Source organism: Rattus rattus, chromosome 9 (assembly GCF_011064425.1).
Source record: "Rattus rattus isolate New Zealand chromosome 9, Rrattus_CSIRO_v1, whole genome shotgun sequence".
Taxonomy (NCBI): Eukaryota; Metazoa; Chordata; class Mammalia; order Rodentia; family Muridae; genus Rattus; species Rattus rattus.
In genome coordinates, this window is record NC_046162.1 from 95,791,621 (window position 1) to 95,814,681 (window position 23,061).

At 43.8% G+C, this 23,061-nt stretch overlaps 1 protein-coding gene across 1 annotated transcript in view; it reads right to left on the reverse strand.

Moving 5' to 3' along the window:
* The window catches only part of Efcab5 (EF-hand calcium binding domain 5), a 97,252-nt gene that overhangs the window by 24,271 nt on the left and 49,920 nt on the right, over positions 1-23,061 (reverse strand). The window contains exons 4-12 of the mRNA XM_032914129.1: positions 21,202-21,301; positions 17,946-19,072; position 17,551; positions 17,060-17,137; positions 16,875-16,967; positions 14,418-14,632; positions 12,465-12,621; positions 4,332-4,621; positions 768-937 (exon numbers count right to left, since the gene is read on the reverse strand). Coding sequence (XP_032770020.1) covers positions 768-937; positions 4,332-4,621; positions 12,465-12,621; positions 14,418-14,632; positions 16,875-16,967; positions 17,060-17,137; position 17,551; positions 17,946-19,072; positions 21,202-21,301 — 2,231 coding nt within the window. The remainder of the gene's footprint in view (positions 1-767; positions 938-4,331; positions 4,622-12,464; positions 12,622-14,417; positions 14,633-16,874; positions 16,968-17,059; positions 17,138-17,550; positions 17,552-17,945; positions 19,073-21,201; positions 21,302-23,061) is intronic.

Consider the following 23,061-nt stretch of genomic DNA (forward strand, 5'->3'; position numbering starts at 1 on the left):
CCAAGGAAAGGAAAAGTCACAGGCTTTAGACTAAGCCACAGAGAAAACAAACTCTATGATCTTAAGCATTATGTGGAGGAGAGGTGGATCACCAGTTTGGAGGTGCTGACTTAGAAAAATTTTAAAGATAGTCTTAGGGCTTGAAGTGTAGTTCAAAGGTGGAGGAGTGATTTCGGGGCATGTGTGACGCATCCAGTTCAATACATACATATACATACACGTATACATACATACATACACGCATACATATACATACATGCATGTGTGTATTAGTACATGTACCAGATGATGGGGCTACATATTGTGGAGCCAACCTGGTAAAGCTGAGCCCCTAAATGGTGAATCATTTCCAGAGTGAGTTCTAGAAATGATCTGGTAAAAACCATTTGAAATCACAAGGCTGGAGAGAATGGTTCAGCAGTTAAGAGCACTGCTTCTCTTGAAGAAGATCTGGGCTCAATTCCCAGAACCCACATGGTGGCTCATAGCCGGCTATAACTCCAGTTCTAGGGGCTCTGACACCCTCTTCTGGCCTCTACAGGCACTGGACATGTAAGTGGTACACACACATGCCGATTTACTTCAGAAGGCAAAATACTGCTTTAAAAAGACACAACCAGAGCCAGGCCTGGTGACACATACCTGCAAAGGAGCACTTGGAGGGGAGAGGCGGGGAGATCAGGAGTTCAAGGCCAGCCAGAAGTACACGAGAGTCCTATCTTTAAGACTTTACAGAGAAAGAAACCGACTCTTCAGCGAGTTCTTACCTGATTCCCTTCATGTCCCTGTACAGCACTTTGTTCAGGACAAACGGAGCATCATCTAGAGTGCAAGCCACATTCCTCAAGAGAACGTGCCCTCTCTCAGGCAGGAGTACGTTTTCCTCTAGGAGGGAAATGTGAGCACTGATCTTCTTATTTCCGTGAGCTTCAGCATCCTGTGGCAACATATTTCTGGCCATGAACTTGTCAGCAGCTACAGAAACCCCCAATCTGTTTGCCCGCCTATGTGGGGATCTGGCATCAATACTTTTATTGACTAAATGGTGCAGAGATTACCAATCATGATGGGCAGTGGGGAAAAGGCTGAGACCACGTTGCCCTTCAAACCCGAGTTTTAGTCAGCGGAATGGCTGTCTTATATGTAGTTAGATTGCTTTTTCTGAAAACAAACACACCCCAAGCCAAACTAAAACCTCTTAGCTATAATCAAATTCAAAGGTTGAAAACTTAGAGCCTTCGGAAGCACAGTCAAGTTGAAGGTGAGGGAGTTCAGTAAAAGGTACTGACTTGAGAGATCGGGGCAAGACAGCGCCTGTGTTTTCCTCATCTTTCATCACCGAAGCATGAATGAACTAATGTTTGTAAACAAAGCTCTCAAGGACCTGTTTTAAGTTTGAAAGAGATTTTTCTTTATTTTTATGTTATGTGTATGGGTGCTGTGTGTGCATGCATGGACCTGTTCCACGCGCATGCTTGGTGCCGGCAGAGGCCAGGAGAGCACATTGGATCTCCTGGAACTGGAGTTACAGGTGATTGTGAGTCACCTTGTGGGTGCTGGGAGTCAAAACTGGGTCCTCTGCAAGTGCAACGAGTGTACTTAACAGCTGAGGCGTTTTTACAGCCTTAAGGAGTTCTTAACCATTTGGACTTGCATGTCAAGATTAGGTTTTGCTGTGGCATTCATCAAACAAAATTTGCTCCACCCCAATAGCCTCCTCTCTGCTTTCAGGTCACACGTGGACCTTCCCGTTCCCCTCGCCACGGCCCCTCTGGCGCCCTTCCTGTATACTCAGTCTTATACCCTGTGATGGCTATTCTTGGTCGTCAACTTGACTACCTCTGAAATTAATTGAAACCTAAGCTGGGTATATCTGTGACAGATGTTTTTCCTGATTGAACAATTTGAGGTGGGAAGACCCACCTTAAATCTGGTTCTTTTGAGACATAGTTTAAATCTAGGCCACGTCGTCTGGTGGAAGCCTATATAGTTAAAGGACATGGAAGGACAAAGTGTTGCTCTTTGCCTGCTCGCCCTCACTCTCACGGGTAAACTCATTCCTTTTCCGGTACTGGAGCCTACTTCCTCAGGATTCTGGCGTATATTGAAGAACAGCTGAGATGTCCAGCTTTATGGACTAAAGAGACACTGGATCCTTGGACCTCTGTTGATAGACATTCATTGTTGGATGTGCTGTAAGTCATTCTAATAATCTATCTATATACAACTTTTTTGAGACAGACTCTTTCTATGTAGTCCTGAATGTCTTGGAGCTCACTGTATAGAGAAGGATTGCCTCAGTCACAAAGATCCTCCTGCTTCTGCCTCCTGAATCCTGGGATTAAAGGTGCGTGCTATACCACTGAATATATACGATGTGTATGATGAATATATAGGAGGAACACACACACACACACACACACACATACACACACACATCCTATCATTTCTCTGTTGAGAGAATCTCTTAGAAGCATCACTTGTCAATAATAAAAAAGCCTATGGCCAATGAACTGAGGCAGGAAATAGCAGGTAGGACACTGGCAGGAAGAGAGAGAGGATTCTGGGAAATAATGAGAGGTGAGGGAGATTTGGGCTGGGATTCGGAGGAAGAAGCAGGCGGGGTTGGAAGGAGAGGTAACTAACTGGCAGATAGATGAACTCAGGATAGAATAAAGGGGAGATTTGCTCAGACTTGGACGTAAGAAGATGAGGAGAGATAACTAACTGTGTGGAAACAGAATAGTTTGAGTGGATTAGATAAGTTATGAGGTATGAGGGAATGAGCAAAGCTTGTGGCCTAGGAGTGCATTAACGGAGAATTCATCTCAGAGCAAACATTCTGGGAGCAGAGGCTGGAAAGAGGAAAAACAGGATTTATTTTTTACAGTTTCTCTAGAGAACCCTGACTAACACATTCCCTTTATTTACATACAGGCATCTAGGGTCTGCATATGAGAGAGAACATGAGATTCTTGTCTTTCTGAGTTTGGGTCACGTCGATATTTCTAGAGTGCTCCATCTTCGGGCAGACTCTATAAGTTCATCTTTCTTTACAGCTGAGCAAGACGCCATTGTGTTTCTGCACCACATTTTCTTTATCCGTTCTCCTACTGATGACCATCCACACTGCTTCTGTTTCTCTGCTACTGGGAAAGGTGCAGCCGCGAATGCTGACATACAAGTATCTCTGTGGTAGGATAGGGAGTTCTTTAGTCTCCGCCTAGGAGTGGTACAGCCGAGCCGCATGGTGGTCCTCCTTTTAGCTTTGGAAGACCATCCGCACTGATTCATACAGCGGCTGTACTGGTTTAAACTCTCATCAGCCCTGGATAAGGCTTCCTCTTTCCCCACGTCCTCACCAACTTCCGTGGCCATTTGTTTCCTAATCTCAGCCATTATGACTAGGGTGAGACACATTGTAAAACTAGTTTTAAGTTTTGTTTCCCTAATGGCTAAGAATGTTGAAACTTAAAAATCGTTAGCTATTTGTCTTTCTTTTTCATCCATTTATTTACTTATTTATTTTTCTCTCTCTCCGGATGTAGCCTGGGCTGGCCTGAAAGTCTCCCTGACCAGTCTGAAACCCACTTGGTGGAGAGAGAGAGAGCCACCCCCACAAGTTGCCCTTTACCCATGCACTTTACACCTTTACACATACTCCCCAGTGTGCCGCTCAAAAATAAAAATGAAACTTAAACAATTAAAAAGTCTGTTTTGATGGGTGAATTGTTCCGCAAGTCTCATGCTCAGTAAATGAAGCTTGGGCTGCTGTGCGTCTCCTGGCTGCCATTCCTCAGTATCATTCTTTATCTCGTCTCGTCGGACTTGACTCTCAGAACAAATGAAAGCCCAGGCCATCATTTCCACCCCTTTCTGTCTTTCTCCAACCACCCCGGCTTTATCTCGCTTAGCTTGCCTCATCTTAATCCATTTATTTAAAGATAGAACTTTACGTAACCCACCCGGCCTGGCCTCAAATTCAGAATATACCCAAGGATGATTTTAAAATTCTCATCCTCTTGGCTCTGCCTTCTGAGATTGCAGTAAACGCCACTCACACCTGAGTGAGAGAGAGCTGGGATTGACCCGGGAGCTTTGTACACACAGGGCTTCCTATCAGTCACACTACACCCCTAGGTTTGAGTTGTTAATAGAATCTGATAATAAATACATCATCTGTAGCAGCCATCGCTCACTGATTATTTTTTTGCAGCATCCAAGTTTTTCAAGCAGATTTTGTGTGTTCCTCCTGAACATATGTGTAGCCACTGAATGTCACATACTGCAAGTAAACTTAGCTTTCTCTTATATGACCTTAGGGAGCATACCTGGGTGAGGGCCTTGAAGGTTTCCGTGTACACCGGCTCCAGGGACACCCCACTTGTCTCTGCAGCATGTTGGATCTGATGGAGCCATTTCCGTCTTGCACAGTTCCTTAGACCCTCAGTGTGGGTCCTCTCTAAAGAACTCATCAGGAATTCCACAACGTTTTCCAGAACTTGGTCTTCATTGCCCCTGAGTTCAGATACGACCAGTTCTATGTACCTCTGAAATTGCTTTGAAGACAGTTTGACTTCATGACCAGGACTCGGCTTTGGAAAGTTTATGTGCAGTTTAGCTAAAAGACAAAAGTGAGAAGTAGAGAACAGACTGAAGGTTCGTTTTCCTCTCACAGCAAGCTAAGGCCTTTAACATGTGTGCTCTGTGTGAAACCAAGCACATTAAAGGTCTTTATGAGCCCGGTGACTGACTTCCTACGCCATGTTCAGCATGACTTTCATGCCGGCTACGGTTTTGTTTTAATTCTACTGTGCGGCTAGGTCCACTATGGCTCCCTCATTTGTCTGTCTTCCATGTTCTATTCTCTTCGCTTTGGCACTGTCCCTTGTTGCCACTCATTTCCACTCTTACTTTTATAACCCCAAATAGATGTTATCTCTTTAGAGTGGACTTACTAATAATTAATGCTTCCTACATATTTGTAAGACTCAAACACAACTTGCTGGGCTGGGAATATGGCTCAGTGGTAGTACTCTTGTCTCACATTCACAAAGCTCTGGGTTCAGTCTGCAGAACTGGAATGCATACCAGTATGAGCACACACACACACACACACACACACACACTCACTCATGCAAACACACATACAGACACACACACACACACTCATGCAAACACACACACACACACACACACACACACTCACACACACACGGCTTATACTCATGCCTATAATTCCAGCATTTAGGAGGCTAAAGCAGAAAGATCACGAGTTTTTGGAATCAAGCCTGAGCTACTGGGGCACTCTCTCAAAAGGCCAAACCAAAGCAACTCCCACAGTTTGCATTATGAGATTCCCTGGTCCAAGTTCCTATTTGAATCTAGCCTCGTCTCAAAGCACAGCTGCCTTTGGTGCCATCGAAGGATGGTTTGTTCCAGTATTCTCATTCCACTCACAGTCCCTGACCATCGCTTGCACACATCTGTACCTACACTTTTAAAATTCTATCTCTGCAGTGTTCAGGATTAAAGTCAGAGTCTCACACTTGCTCCAGAAGCAGTCCGCCAATGAAGTGGGCCTCAGATCTTCTCTTTCATTCTCCTTTTTAGAACTTTATTATTTTATGTATATGAGTGTTTGCCTGCATGCATGTCTGTGTATCACATTTGTGCTTGGTGCTCCTGGAGGCCTGAGAGGGCGCCAGATCCCACAGAACTAGAGTTACAGAGGGTTGTGAGCCACTAACTATGTGGGTACTGGAAACTGAACCTGGGTCCTCAGGAAGGGCAGCCAGTGCTCTTAACCTCTGCTCCATCTCTCCAGGCCTCATTCACTTTCCTTTTGTACAACTATGAATCTACTATCAAACATGAACTTAGCTTCTGCATCCCCTCAGCCCTGTTCTATCCCAGGTTTCCTTTCAGCTCTTAACTGAAATTTGTTACATAACAGCAACTGTGTTATGACTGTTACAAAGTTTACTTTTACCTGTTTGTAAACATTACACAAAGACTATCAAACCACATGTAATTTTCTTGGACTTGCTTTTAATTTTTAATGTTTTACTTTTTCTTTTCTTTTATCCTAAAATGTAATTTACTTAATTTTTATTCTTTATGTTTATAGGTGTTTTGCCTGTATATATGTTTGTATACCACATGTATTCCTGGTTCCCTTGGAGGCTATCTCTCCAGCCTCGTGCTTAAAATAAGATTATTTTGTGTTTATGAGTGTCTTCATGGTTGTATGTGTGCGTGTGTGTGTGTGTGCATGCTTGCGTGTATGCCCATGGAGACAAGAAGAGGATGTTGGATCCCATGGAACTGAAGTTACAGACAGTTGTAAACCACCTGAAGTAGACACTGAGAACTCAGGTTCTCAAGGACTCTGAGCCACCTTCCCAGCCCTAGGACTTGCTTTTTCACTCAATATTATACTACTGTGTTCCTCGGGGTGTCCCAGTGGCTTTGACTCATTTATCTAAGCCACCGCATTTGTATAATAACATCACCGGTTATTTGCTCTCCTGGCAATGTGAGTTTGGGGTATCTTTAATATTTCACTCCTAGGAACTGTACTACAAGCATTTTGGCACATGTTTCCTAGTGAATGTAAAAAGTATTTTCATATTATACATTAACAAGCCATAGGGTAGTGGGGCAGTCGTGGCACACTCCTTTAATCCTAGCACTCAGAAGGCAGAGGCAGATGGATTTCTGAGTTCAAAGCCAGCCTGGTCTATAGAGTGAGTTCAGGACATCCAGGGCTCCACAGAGAAACCCTGTCCTGGAGAAAACAAAACAAAAAGTAAGACATAGTGCATGATGGTTTATAATGATTAGCAACCAGATAAGATCAATACTTACTTTGGTAGTAAGTCTCAGGCATACCTATTAGGGAGTTTTAGATTAGGTTAATTGAGATGGGGCAGGATGTACCCTGAATGTGGGTGGCATCATTCCTTGGGCAAGATTCCTTAAACTAAATAAAAAAGAAACAAGGATCTGTTGTGTCCTGTGTCCTGACTGTGGTTGCAATGCCAGTGGGGACGGCTGCTTCCTTCCCCCAATACCACACTTTCCTCACCATGATGAGCCCCGCTTCAGCTGTGAGTCAGAATAAACCCCTCCTTCTTTAAGCTGCTCTGATCTGGTAGTTTTGTCACAGCCGAGAGGGGTAACTACAGATAGAGCCTTGTCCTTTCCTTGTAAAGTGGGTTCTAGCTCTCCTATCAAATGTCTTCCACTGTGGCTTTTCCCTCCCTTTAATGACAAGAGCACCCATTCAAAGCCACCTATTTCACAATTAACAGCCACCATCTGGAACTCATAGCCATCTTGTCACGTGCAAGCTCTTACTTCTGTAGTTGAACATTCACTGCTTTTAGCTCGTTAGCACCGGGGACTTTCCTCCTAGAGTTTGCCTTTATCATTTTGCCTTGGGGAAAACCACCCTACTCTCATTGCAGCTTATGAGCTTGAGTGGGATCCAATGTAGAACACGGACTCCAGGGTCACTCTCAAGGCACAGAACATTCTGTGCCTCTAGTCAGAGTGGCTGGTTTAGTATAGAACACACCAGGCCTTTTCTGTTCTTCTTCTTCTTCTTCTTCTTCTTTTTTTTTTTTTTCCTCTCAAGACAGAATCTTACTATTTAGCCCTGGTTGGCCTGGAACTTGCTATGTAAACCAGGCTGGACTTGAACTCACAGAAATCCACTTGTCTCTGCTTCCCAAGTGCCAGGTTTGAAGGTGTTTACCACCATGCCTGAATGTCAGACTTTTTGCTCCAGTGATCAGGTGGAGGATAGTTTCTGTTTTATTCCTTTGACTTGAATGATCCTGAGGTATTGTAAGCCTGAATCTGCTTACCACAAAGGAAAGGGTTGTATGACAATCTGGTCAAAACAGAGCAGAGAAAGGGCTAGGGTGAAAGCGAGAAGATAAGGAGAAACTGGACACCTCCTAATTTCATATTTGAATCCCCCAAACCCTAGTGCTCTTAAGCAGCCTGGATGTTGCATGAATGGGTAGGCTCCTCTCTTTCCTGCTGCTCTGGGTTGGGTCGTCTATTATTTGAACCAACGGCATCCTAAGGGGTTCACTCTCTAAACAGATTAAAAGTGCCTCATGAAGCAAGCTGGGTGGACAGTTCACACCTTCAATCCCAGAATTTAAGAGGGAGGTAAGAAGATCTCTGTGAGTTCAAGGCCAGCCTGGTCTATATAGTGAGTTGCAGGATAGACAGGGAACCTGTATCAAAACAAAACAAAGAAAAACAAAACCAACCAAATGGAAAGGCTCTCTCTTCCTGTTCTTTGTTTGCTCTTGGTTCCTGTCTCTTCTTGAGCAATGTTGTCCTAAAGCCAGTACCTTGGGCAGAATGAAGGAAGTGTCTACTTTTGACCAGAGCTCACCACTGAGAAGGGTGTCCTTTGGGGATAGTGAGCATGGGTTATCAGCGTCTGAGCAGTGCAAGGGTGATAGTGCAAGAGCAGCCTCGAGCCACTGCAGTGAAGAGAGTGGTGGCTCCGTGGATAGGCTAGACTAAGGTGTCCAAGCCTCATTTAGATTCCAAATGCTAAATGGAGTGAATAGGGTATCCAAATGGAGGGGCATCCTGGTCTAAGGAGTTACAACCTAAACAAGACAAAGAGAATATTTACAGCAAAGGGAAGCCCAATATGAGAAATCTGCCTTAGTAAGACTTCATGTAGCAGTCAGCTGAGCGTGGGCAGCTGGAGCCTGAATGGGCTGAGGAGGGCATCTATGGGACTAAAGAGCTTGGCATACGTGGAGCATTAGAGCCTAAGAAAGATGCTAAGAACACCCATCTGTGGAGCTGGTGTGGTGAGGGGAAGGAATCTATAAAGGTGGGAGAACGTAAACATGGGTTCTGTTGGGCCCATGGGGCTCATGGCGACTGAAAGCACACATGGGATGGACCTGGGCCCTGCACATGTGTAACTGCAGTGAAGCTGGGTCTTCATGTGGGACTCTTACAGTGGGAGCAGGGACTGTCTCTGACCACATTGCCTGACTTTGGATCCCTTTCCCCAAACTGGGCTGCCTTGTCTAGCCTCAGTAGATGTGTCTAGTCCTACTGTAACTTAATGTGCAAAGTCTGGTTGACATCCATGGGAGGAAGTGGGAAAGAGGAGTGGGTAAGGGGTGGGGAGGGGAGAGGGAGGGACTGGGAGGAGAGGAGGAAGAGAAAGCTGCAATTGAGGTGTAACGTAAATAAATAATTAAAAAAAAAAAAAAGAACGGGTTCTGTTTTGAATTGGACATGGAGGTACTGGTGTAAACTCACGATTTTTAATATCAGGAGACAAAGATGTAGAGATGTCGTGTTTTATATTCACACAACAATGCCTGTGAATACGCAAATACACGAAGATACTCCAAGACTCTGGAGAAAGAGAGCAGAGCCTTGGGACAAACCAGCATATGTCTAACTTAAATCTTGACTTCTAAGTACCACTTTTCAGTAAAAGATACCAAGGCTCCCGGGAAGTTAATTATTCCAGGATGGAAAAGGGTGAAGCAAAGATTGAACCCAGAAGATCTCAGATCAGAAAGCAAAGAAGAGCTCTAAGAATGATGGAGTCGTTAAAATGGCAGGGAAGGCTGTCTGAGGTTTCTTTTCAAACCGAAAATACCTATTTGCCCTGTGGCTCAGAAATCCGCAGCGTCTCAGAATCTCAAGAAAAAATATGCCGAATGAGAGAAGGCTTTCTGTAAAGAGTATGTGTTTTGTGTGACTCTATTTTTGTGGAAAGATAATGGTAGAAAAAAACTCTCTGTGGTTGCCTTGGGAATTGTGCTGTGGGGACTGCATGGGAAAGGACACGAGGAGCTTTTTTGTTCTGTTTCTCTCAAGAAGCATGAGCTACACTGCTCATGGATTCCTCAGAACTCAGCAAACTCACACTTAAAAGTTGCACACCTAATTTTGCACCAAGAGGAAAAAACCCAGCTAACTAAATATTGACCTCATGTTAATGGTATTCAGGAAGAGGCATACATTTTGCTTTAAGATGTATCAAAAATTACAGAAATAGGTAGATGTCAAGAGCCATTTGCTGGCTTCTGTGAAAGCCTGCCTGTCAGGCAGAGTCAGGTGAGGCCAGGGTCTGATGGCAGATTTCCTGGCCCCACTGAAAAGCATGGGATGATAGGGAATACACTTGAAGCTCAAGGGGAGGGGCTGAATGTCCTGTCAATCTTGGAGGAACAGGGAGGGACTTGGAGGCCTCCGGATAGGCACAGATATCGAATGTACATCAGCCGTTGTCTCTGCTGGCTTGTGACTTTGTTTCCCACGACACTGTACAGGATTAAAGATTAAACTCCAGGCTGCCGCAGTACTAACTGGACAGCCCTCCTGATTTAACTGTTGTGTCTGAGTCTTCTTTCCTATAATCCTCACCCCCCCCCTGCCCCTCAGGACGGCTGGGCCTGTACAGATAGAAGGACAAGGAGTGGATAGAGCGGTAACAGAAGTCGTGGTGTCGCTGGCAGAGCGAGGCTGAGGGTGGATAGTCAGACGCCGTTAGAGTCTTTCAGAGGGGCGGTATGCTTGAACATTTTCAGAATACAGTGCTGAGGGTGGGAAGATGAGAGGCCACAGGAGCCAGACAGAAAGGGCTAAATCTGGGGCAATATGAGCATTAAAACAAATAGTGAAAATATCAGGTTACAACCCAGTGACTAAAACAAGAGACGGCTATATGCTGTCATAAATGAAAAGTTTGGCAGAAGAGAAAACTTTCCTAAGTTTTCAGTAACCCACACAATACTATTCACAAAGAAGTAATCTTCTTTTTTTAAGAGAGAAGGTCTCATGTATTCCTGATTAGCCTTGAACTTGCTGGTTCTACAGATGTGTGCTGTACCACCTGGTTTATGAAGTGCTGGGAATCGAACTCAAGGCTTTGAGCCTGTGATTCAAGGACTCTATGCCCAGCCCAGCAGGTATCATTTTAATCAACTTATCAATGTTATTATCATAGGATTTTGAATAGAATTCGATATGAATTATTGATGATGTATTCTGACCCTGCCGAGAGGTGAATAATCTGGATTTAATCACAAATCCGTGTGAGGCGCATACTACAAACAGCCGGCTTGCAATCTCCAATGCGTCAAGGGCGCGGTAACTGGGAAGAGACCGAAGACTTTCTTAGTCCTTCCTAATGTCCCAGTTTTCTAACTCCTTCCCCTTAAAAAAGTTTTATGTCAGCTAGGAGAAGTAAAAATATAAGAAAAAAAGAAGAGAAAAGGGGAGAGAAAAATTACGAAAGAGAATAAAAACTGGTGCTAGAGAGATGGCTCCGTGGTTAAGAGCACTGGCTGTTCTCCCAGAGGACCTGGGTTCAATTCCCAGCATCCACATGGTGGCTCACAACTTCTGTAACTCCAGCTGCAGAGGATCTGACCCCCTTGTACAGACGTGCATGCGGACAAAACACCAGTGTCCATAAAATAAACAAACAAATGATTAAAAAGCCCCCTTCCCAAAATAAAGTTTTAAAAAAGGAGAGAGAATCAAAGCTAAATATACTGAAGAGGAACTTTAGTCCCAGCCAGACTTGAAAGCTTAGAACTTACAAAAGCGGAGAGAAACTAAGAGTTGAGGCTGCATGGTTTGGGCTGTGCCAATGATCAGTTCACAGACAGGGTCAGCCTGGGCTCCAGGGCTGGTGAGATCACTGTAACACATCGCGTTCTCCATGAAGAGGAACGCGGGTTCCTGTGCATCCGCACGCTCTCCTGCTCTCACTGCTTCCCACTGAAGAACTCTAACTTCAGCCTTGAAGGCTTAGTGAAACTCTGTTTAAAAAAAATAACTGGCATTTAAAAAGTAAAAAAATGGGGAGGGGTGTAGAGAGATACAGCTCAGAGTGCGTGACCATCATATACGAGGCTGTAAGTTAAATCCCAGGACTGAAAGAAGAAGAAAAAAACTAAATATACCAGCAGGCTTGGAAAGGTATCCGATACATTTAGAATCTCTCTCTCTCTCTCTCTCTCTCTCTCTCTCTCTCTCTCTCTCTCTCTCTCTCTCTCTTTCTCTCTTTCTCTGTATGTGTGTGTGTACATTATTCATGAGCGTGTGCACTTGTGCATGCTGGTGTGTGTGCAAGTAGATTAGGTATTTTTCTCAGTTACTCCCAATCTTATTTTTGAGACAGGGTCCCTCACAAATCCGGAGCTCACTGGCTGACCAACATGCTCCAGGGGTCCCCAAGTCTCCTCTCCCCTGGTGCTGAGGTGCCTGACCTAGCCCAGAACCTGGCTTTTATGCAGAGCCTATGCTTACATAGCAAGAGCTTGACCAACCGAGTCACCTCCCAGTCTCGATTGCTTGTTTTTGACTGTGTGGGGGTGGGGCACAGTATTGAGAAACTGAAAGCCAGGCTGTTGCTGCATCTTAACAGGAAGATGTTAATCGTTTACCTTTCTTCATAGATTCTCTTTCCATCCCCTCCTTGTACGTATACAAGAGATCGTCAATTTCATTCAGATCCAGAAAGCCTGAGCCATCATTGTCCCACTTCTCAAAGAGGGCTTCCAGGAGAATCCTCCGTCGGACTTGGAAGGAATTCCGTCTAACCTGGGGTACAAACAGGATAAGAAGTGCATAGTCTTCATCCTGCTGGCCGGCATTTCGCATTTAAAGGAAGTGCGGCATTTTTTTCCCCCCTTATAGAAACAGCTTTGCTTTGGGATAAGGACAATAGAGGGAACCATAGAGACTGATTTGAACGCCTTCACTTGATTTGAACTCCATTTCACTTCTTAAACAACAACATCCAGGGATTCTCTGTGCAAGACCAAAGCCCTTCAGATTGGAAAGGGTAATGTGCGCTTTAAAGATGTTTGACCACTTCTTTCCACTCCCTTCCTGATTATTCAAAACTCTTAAGGGAATATGTTTTATAATAAAAAGGAATGAATAAATGACAGTGTTCGAATAACAACAACAACAAAGCTGTGTTAAAAAAAAGATATTGTGAGGCCAGAGAGACAGCCCAGCAGTTACAAGTACATCTGGCTATCATTCCGGAAGATCCAAGTTAGAGTCTCACATCTGGCGGCTCACAACTGCCTGTAAATGTAGCTGCAGGGGATCCAAAGCCTCTGGCCTCCATAGATACCTACATCCATGTGCACAGACATAGACTTACACACATATGTGTGCACAATTTAAAATAAAATCTTTTTTAAAAGGAAAAATGTTTACATTTAACATTTACTTAACCTAACTTTGATTTTTAACAGATTTTTTTTTTAGAACTATCACTAAATAATTTTAGTGATTAGATAATGGACAATGATTGAACTACTAAAGAGCTTGATTTAATTATAAAAATAGTGAATATACCAGCCATGGTGGCACATATCTACAGTCCCAGCACCCAGGAGGCTAAAGCAGAAGGATTATGAATCCAAGGCTAGCTGGGCTACATACATAGCAAGATTCAGTGTCTAAAACCAAGGGCTAGAGGTATAGCTCAGTGGTCAAGCCCTTGCCCAGAGCATGCGAAACCTTCGGTTTGATCCCCAGCACAACACACACACACACACACACACACACACACACACACACACGCACAGACACAAGTAAACAAGTACTTTTTGATTAAGGGAAGGAGACTGCATTTGAGGAGGCCAAGGGGACATGAAGCCTGGACTTAGGCTGAGATGACTCATAAGGACAGTGAGCACCTGAATAAACATGGGGAAACTAGTCCCTGCATTTCCCACGACAGAGTAAGTTGCTCATATAAGATAGTGCGTGCACACTTATTTATCACTCAAGAAAGCAGTCAGTGTTTAGGGGGACATGCCACTGGGGGCCCATGAATAAAAACACATCCCTAGTAAATGCATCCGCACATGCTCCCACAAGGCAGACAGTGCATGCACACACACACACACAAACACACACACACACACACACACACACACACACACACACACACACACACCTTCAGGCCTCCACACCTACACACCTCTGCACCTCGGGCTTCAAAGGACAGAACAAACCTGTACCATGGGCCATCTCTTGCCAGAAGCAAGCCTGTCATTAGGAAAATGAGTTCTCTGGAGTCTGGCTTACCAATCAATGTTTTATTTAATGGCTATGCTGGGTTGCTTTTGTTTGTTTTGGGGACAGGGTTTCTCTGCATAGCCCTCTCTGACCTGGAACTCCCTCTGGAGATCAGGCTGCCTTCAAACTCACAGAGATCTGCCTGCCTCTGCCTCCCAAGTGCTAGGATTAAAGGCATGTGTCACCACATCTCAGCTTGGTTGTACATTTCTAAAGGGACAGCACACTGGGAAGAACCGAGGTTGGGAACTTACAGATAATAGTGACCTATTGTTGCATTGGTAAATGTTACCCACCTGTTCTAAGGCTTTAATTTTCTCTTGCTTTGTTTCAGAAAAGTTCTTCTGAAAAAAGGAGACGAGGTTCTGGCTGACACTTAAGGAGGTGTCTTCACCAACAAATGTCTCCAGGAGCTGTACGAACTGCAGCAGATCCAGGGAGACTCCATCGAAAGCACTCCTCCCTTTGATTCCCTTGTAAGTCTGAAAACTCCTAATAGTTGCATGTAAGTCTGTGAAGCAGGAAGATACACCAGGCAGTAAAGTAATTGCTTCTCTCAAATCTTAGGGGAAAAGTAAGTACTCGTCATGGTAGACACCCATCACTTTTTTTGGGTGACCAAATACAAGGTTTTGCATATTCTAAACAAGAGCACAACCACAGAGCTAAAACCTGGCTCTGACATCCACTGGTTTTGCCTCTCGGGAATCCATGTTCTCTGTATGACGACAGCAACTATAGTTTTCACCGAGGGAACAATTCTCTTCCAATGCCAGTTTAGAGGGGGAGCAAAATGGCACTGAGCCTTCCCACCCTTGCTCCTTAGATGGATGATGTAAGATTTGGCCAAGAATTTGTATATAACAACAATGCAACCTACTCTAGGCCAGTGAGAGCTAGCCAGCCTCAGCACTATTTTGAGAACCACCAGGGTAGTTTTTGGTTTGTATTCTGATTGCTGAATTAGTAGCATGTAACACATACATGGATGCTCTCTCTTGTGGTCATTTTTTGAGACAATGTGAAGGGAACTGCCCAAAATCAAGTGGCTGAGAGAGCATGCTCTCTGTTTGAGCTGCTGTGTATAAAGCAGTAACATCCAGACTAAGCAGTTAAATGCTTTAGTAAATGCTACACATCAACTCCTCTTCCTAAGGTCATTGGCTAATGTATTTGTCCTGAAGCTCATGCCATCTGTCTGATTGTTCCTAAGTTGCACTCATTCATAGATTCAATCACTTGTGCTCCTGTGCCTCCTATGAGGGATCTGATGAACTCAGAAACCATCATTTCTCATGAGATTTTAAAAATGTTGTCAAAACCAATTGACAGAGATGAAGAACATGATCTTGCCAGTCATAGGAACTTGACAAACATTACACGTGTTCACTAAAATATTTCAAGGACAGAAAGCGTTATTTTGGCTTTTGGAAAATGACTCAGTGGGTAAAGTGCTTGCTGAGCAACCTTGAGGGGCTGGGTTTAGACTCCTAGCAGCCATGTAAAAACTGGGTAAAGTGCTTAAATCCCAGTGCTCTGGGATGTAGACAGGCAGCTCCTGGGGTAACGCTGAAATGGTGAGCTCCAGACTTTGGGAAAGGGCCCATCTACAAATGATAAGGTATCCATAGCAGAAGATATACCACCAACCTCTTGTTTCCACTATAATGCATGGGTGTATGCAGCCACATGCACACACATGCATAAATCACAGGAACAAACACTGATTAATCAATTAGATTGAAAACCAAGTTTACTATTTCATTCAGGCTTAAATGAGAAAAGATTGCAAAGAGAAAATAATCTTGCTTTAAACTATGATTAATTGCACTTCTTTTTTTTTAATTTAATGATTTTATTTATATGAATACACTGTAGCTGTCTTCAGACACACCCAAAGAGGGCATCAGATCCCGTTACAGATGGTTGCGAGCCACCAAGTGGTTGCTGGGAATAGAACTCAGAACCTCTGTGAGAGTAGTCAGTGCTCTTAACCACTGAGCCATCTCTCCAGCCCCCTAGTTGTACTTCTTAAAGTGATGAGAAAGATATAATAAAATAGCATTTAAAAAATATGAGCACCATTCCAAACAACCACAGCTAAACATGTGGCTTGTCTGATAGCTGAGAAGCGCCCTTTGTCTGTTCAACAGTTCTTTTCATTGCTAAGTCTTCGTAAACAAGAGGGACTCTCACCTGTCTCACGTGTTCAGGTATAGACCTACTAGGGACATAATTAGTTATTTTTATTGACTTCTTTTTTTTTAAAGATTTATTTATTATTTTATGTATATGCGTACACTGTAGCTATCTTCAGATACTCCAGAAGAGGGCATCAGCCCCATTACAGATGGTTGTGAGCCACCATGTGGTTGCTGGGAATTGAACTCAGGACCTCTGGAAGAGCAGTCAGTGCTCTTAACCGCTGAGCCATCTCTCCAGCCCCTTATTGAGTTCTAATACCTAATATCTGTGTCCTTCCATATGTTTGGCTCATGCCTAAAGCCATGTTAGGGCAACGCAGTGGTTAAAGTAGAGCACTGGCAGAAGTGTAAATCTTAAATGCCCTGAGAGCATTCGACAATGGTAGTCCACCACCAGGAGTACATGTCACCACCACACTACCACTAAAAGGACAGTGTAAGGATTTTGGTGTGTTTTAGTTTAACATGATCTTCAGGAAGTGCAGTGGTAAACAGAAGTCGTGTATTAAACTGTCACCAGCCTTTCCTAGCCTGTTTATTAACCTGTACCTGTAAATCTGGAGTCGTCGCAGATTAATTTGGCCTGTTCCTCATCTTCAGATTTGATGTACTTCATCTTCCAGTCGCTTATCAAAAATTCTCCTGTGAAAGACACATGATACAACACAGCCCATTTCACTTCGCTTCACTTTAACCAGGCCTTCCCTCAGGAAAGGAAGGGCAAGCGGAGTTACCTAACCATTTCTTCCCTTCGATGTGTTGGGGCTTTGGTTCACAGGCTTTGTCTTTCTGAGAATCCTTTTTTGAAGTTCCTAAGGGAAACACAAGAAAATGAGAGGGCTGGTGCTATGACAGGGTGGGTGAAGTGCTTGCTGTCAAACCCAACGATCGGAATTTAATCCAAAGGATTCCCATGCTAGATGGCAAAAAACTGATTCCTGAAAGTTTTCCTTTGACCTCCACACATGCACTGTGGTACAAAGACACACGCGCGCCTTTAATCCCAATATTCAGGAGGCAGAGGCAGGTTCTGAGTTCAAGAACAGCCTGGGGAGTTGGGGATTTAGCTCAGTGGTAGAGCGCTTGCCTAGCAAGCACAAGGCCCTGGGTTCGGTCCTCAGCTCCGGAAAAAAAAAAAAAAAAAAAAAAAAACAACAACAACAAAAAAAAAAACAGCCTGGTCTACAGAACAAGTTCCAGGACAGCCAGGGCTACACAGAGAAACCCTGCCTCAAAAAACAAAAGACAAAAATAAACAAACAAATAAATAAAAGCAAAACAGATAAAAGCAAATAAAAACAAACACACAAACACACACACACACCCAGTTAAAACATTGCTAGATTTCTTATTAATGGACTTTTGATACAAATGAAACTCTAGGAAAAATTAATAATAAGCATTCTGGTTTTCATTTAATTGAGGGTTCAGTGTCTAGACTTGAGTATTGAACAGCAAAACAGGCCTTTGGTTTCTATGACAAGATAGCCCGCAGAGATCCTAACTTAAATGAGTACTTTACAAAAGGCTTTTTAACATCCACTCCAAAAAACAGAAAATTTTATAAAATTATTTCAAAACTCTATAAAACAGATGATTTTATAGAACTAAATAACTAACTGAAAGGCGGGCTTTTTGGGGGCTACCTGGTGGATGTTCCTTTTTGCTGGATGTGGGAACTTCCTCGCGCTGCTGTTCGGAATCCATGGGGACTTGTTCTTCATGCGTGAGCCGCGAAGGCTTTTTTTCTAGAGATTTCACTATATTGGATTCTAAGGTTTTACTTTCTTCTAAGGTGCCACCTTCCTCTAATTGTGGAGCCGAGTCTGCATCCTGTTCTTGAATGGTGTCCATTTGTGGTCCATGTTCTGACTCACCGAGGGGCTCCTCTTCTATGGACTCTTGATATGGTCCATTTTCCGAAACTGACATTTTGCGTCCTCCTGACCCTTTGCGCTGCGCTCCGGATGCTCTGCGCTGTCCTTGATCTATCACTGATCCCCTGCGCGACCCCGCTTCTAAAGAAGTACTAGAGTCACCTACAACTGATTTTCTGCGTTGCCCAGGTTCTGAAATTGACCCTCTCTGTGATCCTTCCTCTGTGACTGATCCTCTGGGCGGTTCTTGTTCTGGCGCTGAATCTCTGTTTGGGTCTTGCTCTGTTTGTGGTTCTTGCTCTTGTTCTGCGGTTGAACTTCTGCGGGATCCTTGCTCTGCCACGGTCTCTCTCTGCTGCGTTTCGTTCACTCCAGAGCTTCTGCGGGATCCTTGCTCTGCCACCGACCCTCTCTGCTGTGTTTGGTTCAGTACAGAGCCTCTGCGGGATCCTTGCTGTGCCACCGACCCTCTCTGCTGTGTTTGGTTCACTACAGAGCCTTTGCGGGATCCTTGCTCTGCCACTGACCCTCTGCTTAGTCTTTGTCTTGAAGTAGATGGTTTTCGAGGCCCTATGCCCTGTCCTTGTTCTTTAAGTGACGCCCTGTGGGTTTTCTGTTTGGCGGTTTCTTGTGTGGCAGTTCCTGGCTCCGTTGCTAACTCTGGAGAAAGCTCTTGGTCCGTACTGATCTCTTCCTGCGATTGTGAGAGATTTTTATCTTTGTCTTCTGTGAGTTTGCCTGAAAGTTTTTCAGCAGCTAACATATTCATCTTTAAGAGCAGTTCATCAAAGTTTTCATAAATGTGCTTTTTAATATCCATGTCTCCCCAGAACTCAGTCAACTCTATCTCCTCAAATTCGACAAATGGCCCTAATGCAGACAACAAAGGATTTATCTTAATAATTGATCTTACAGCACAGAATCAGAATTATAGAATTGGTATAAGAAGGGCATTGAGGGCAGTGATTACTACATAAGCTTTAAAAATAAATATCAGAGCTGGATGTAGTGACATATGCCCTCAACCCCAGCACTCAGGAGGTAGTACGAGACAGATCTCTGTGAGTTTGAATCAAGACTGGACAACATAGCAAGTTCCATATGTAAAGAGATCTTGTCTTAAGCAACGACAAAACAAACAGAATATCAGGTCCTTTTGCTGCAACTAGATACATAGGGGAACATAAAATACATAAGAATTCTCACTACCCTAAACTCATTATCCACTTTTTCTGGAAGGTGTGTTTTACAAAACGAACTTATCTCTTCTTTTGTTATTTGGACTGTTGCTTGGATTGCTAAAAACAAATGAAATTCATCCCTTACCGTTGTGGCCCCTTTCCTCACCATAAGCACAGTATAGATATGGGGATTGGAACGGTCTTTTTATCTCAAATATACTTTAAAACATCTACAATACAGGCTAGAGAGTCGTGCTTGCTGCACAACACGGATGACCTCAGTTTGATCCCTAGAGCCCACGTAGAGGTAGAAGAGGAAAATCAGTTCCACAGAGCTGCCCTCCGACTTCCACATGTTCTGTGTGGCATGCATGCACCTCCCCTCCCCCACACCACACTCACACTCAAACAAGAATACATGTAAAATTCTCCATTTTACAAAGGCTAGCCTTATCGATGGCTATCGTTCACTCGGTTCGCTTTCCATCCCTTCCTTTTCCTTCAATTTTTTATTCCTAACGCATTCTTCCAGGACTTAGGAGGTCGCATGCTTCAGAATTTTATGCAAAAGTTAAGTGTACAGTTTGGGGTAGACTGTGTGCTTAATATAAGTCCAGTTTCTAGTATAGAAGAAAGAGAGGGAGGGAGGGAGAGACAAGGAGAGATGGAGGGAAGAAGGAAGGACTTTAAGGAAAGACTGGATAGTAGTCACTAAGTAGTCACTAAGATTCCACTGTTTTTTTTTTTTTGTTTTTTTTTTTTTTGGTTTTTTTTTTTCGGAGCTTGGGGACCGAACCCAGGGCCTTGTGCTTCCTAGGCAAGCGCTCTACCCCTGAGCTAAATCCCCAACCCCTGATTCCACTGTTTAAAAGCAACAAAATATGTTGGGTATGACCACCCTGGCCCAGGATGCTGGCATTCAGGTGAGGCAGGGAGAGTGAGAGCTCTCAGAACGAACACCACGAGACTCGGTCTGAAAAAGCAATCCTGCTCAGATAAAATTCACAAAATGCTGGCGTCCATGCCTGTCCTCATTCTTCTCAGAATATTTAGTAAGAAGCTTTAACCCCGTGGCCCCTACGGCTTTCAGTACGACACCCACAGGTTCTTAAGTCTCCACGCAATGCGTCTATATACAGAAATAGGACAAACCAGCCATTAAAAGACATCCTCTTTAAGAAATAAAAACAGGGCTGGAGAATGCCATGGGTAAAAGAACTGCTAGGGCAGAGGGAGGACCCACATGGTGGGAGGAGAGAACGTGCAGGCTGTCTTCTGACACCCACGGGACTGTCACGGCACTCTCTCATCCATAATAAATAAGGAAACGTGGAAAAGGAAAAACCAGCAACTCTGCAATCATATTTATTGACAGACATATGAAAGAATATTTCAACAGGTAGATCTAGATGTGTATTCCACCGTAAAAGCATGCAAATAAAGCTGCTTCGGCAAAGGACTTACCTTCGGTAGAAACCTTAGAATTCTAAAATGCAATTATAAACGGAAGAGCCATTCTTAACTTAGTTGTTGAAGCACTCAGATTACCACCTTCCTTCACTGAAACAAATTTAAACGCTGCTCCAGTTGAGTTCTGATAGGACACGGGTTTGACAATTGCACTCTGGTGAGCATCCATCTGGTTGTGAGGAAGACCGCAGTTTGTGGGAATAGGAACAAATAGATAAGCTATGGCTACCGTGACACCGGGAGATGCTTGGGATCCCTCGGGGGTAAAATGATTCCACTGCGCTCTGTCACTGCACTACAACACCAAGTTTCAGCCTCAGTACATCCCTCCCTCTGAGCGACACTCACATTGCCTCGGGTTTCGGAGTAAACTCCTAGTGGTGGAAGAGGTTTTATCAAAGAACGCTTCCAGCAAGGCCAGTGTCCTCTGCCGATCCAAGGCCATCACCTACACAGAAAGTTTGCAATCAGTAGCTGTGGCACATTTAAAATCTTCATGATGCTAGATCATGACTTCCTGAATAGTCTATCATTGTGACCACCACCACCTCTCTCATCGTTATGAAAATAAAAGCCTCAGCATCAAAATCAAGAAGCTGCACCTTGCCTGTAGGCTTATACTTAATTCTCTCATTTTGTTACCTGTCACGATGCCTCGGGCTTCGTGGATATTTAAAAATTAGTCACTGGGACTGACATGACTTGTTATGCTCAATGCACAGCACTCAGTTCTTATGTAATATGACCTGCACATGTCACATACAGTTAACTGCTCCTGACTTGTCCTTTCATATGTTATTCTGAGAACATTTTAATTATGGAGAAACATAAACGAGAAATGGCAAAGCTACCACCGCCTGTGAGCTTAGGAGCTGGAAATAACAGTTGTTGAAAGTACATACAGGGGTTGGGAGATGGCTCAGTTGGTGAAAAGTATTTGCCTGACAAGCACAAGGACCTACGTTCAGTTTGCAGAACCCACATAAAAAAGCTGGGTGTGGTGTTGAGTCCTTGTAATCCCTGCACTGGGGAGGTAGAGACAGGTGGGCACCTCGGGTACTCTGGCCATCCAGTCTAGTAGACTTGGGAAATTCCAGGCCAATGGGAGATTCTATTTCAAATATTAAGAAAAGAACAACACCCAAGGCTATCCTTTGACCTCTACATGTGCATGCATGCACATGCATGTGCGTGTATACATGAGCATGCGCGTACACATAAAAAGCACGCACAAAACTGTATTAGACTGATAAAATATATGTATCATTGTTTAAGTTGCCTTTTGAAATTGTGGTTTCAGAAGGGAGTTGAGGCAAGATCTTGCTATGTAGCCCAGTATGGCCTGAGACTTGGTAAGTAGCCCAGGCTAGCCTGGAACTCGATATTCTCTTGCTTTGGCTTTCCAAGTTCTGGGACTACAGGTGTATGCTATCATGTCCACCTTCCAAAATGCTTGGGTTTACTCAACGCTGGGGTCTAATTTGTGCGGATAAAGAAATATTTTTTATTCACTTTAGGAGCTGGAGAAATGGCCGAGCAGTTAAGATCCCTTGCTGCTTTTGCAGAGGACTGAGGTTCAGTTCCCTGCACCCATGTGGCAGTTTATGACCATCTACAGCTCCAATTCCTGGGGATCCCACTTCCTCTTCTTGTATCTGTAGGCACCAGACATGCATGCGGTGCTTTTACTTAACAGACAAAAACTAAGTCAATCTTAAAAGAAAAAGTTTACTTTATTCATTTTAACTGCTACATAGTATAACATAAAAATGTTGTAATTTCTTAGAATTCTTTTATTAGTAGAAATTAGATTGTTTCTAGTATTTTGAGGAAAACTGCTTCAGTGAATAATCTTATGCACACATCCTGCGTACATCTAGATACATTTTTCTAAAGTAAACAAATGGAATATGTTTTGCTTGTAAACTGGGTCTTTCCTCACTCTCTTTGGAACTATGGAATTAATAATGACCTAATAGCAACCGAGCAGTAAAGGAAACTCTTCCTAGTTCTGGGATGCAAACAGACGGAAATAACCACAGCTCCCACCAGCCTGTCCTCTGGCATTTGACTTCCTTAGGGGTTTCCGCTTAGCCTAGTCCCTGAAGATGAAGGCCTGCGGTCTTCTCATCAGCTCACTCCTCATCTTCCTGTCCAACTCTGAACGGCAGCCTGACTAAAACAGCAGTCACAGAGCTTCTCTGGAAA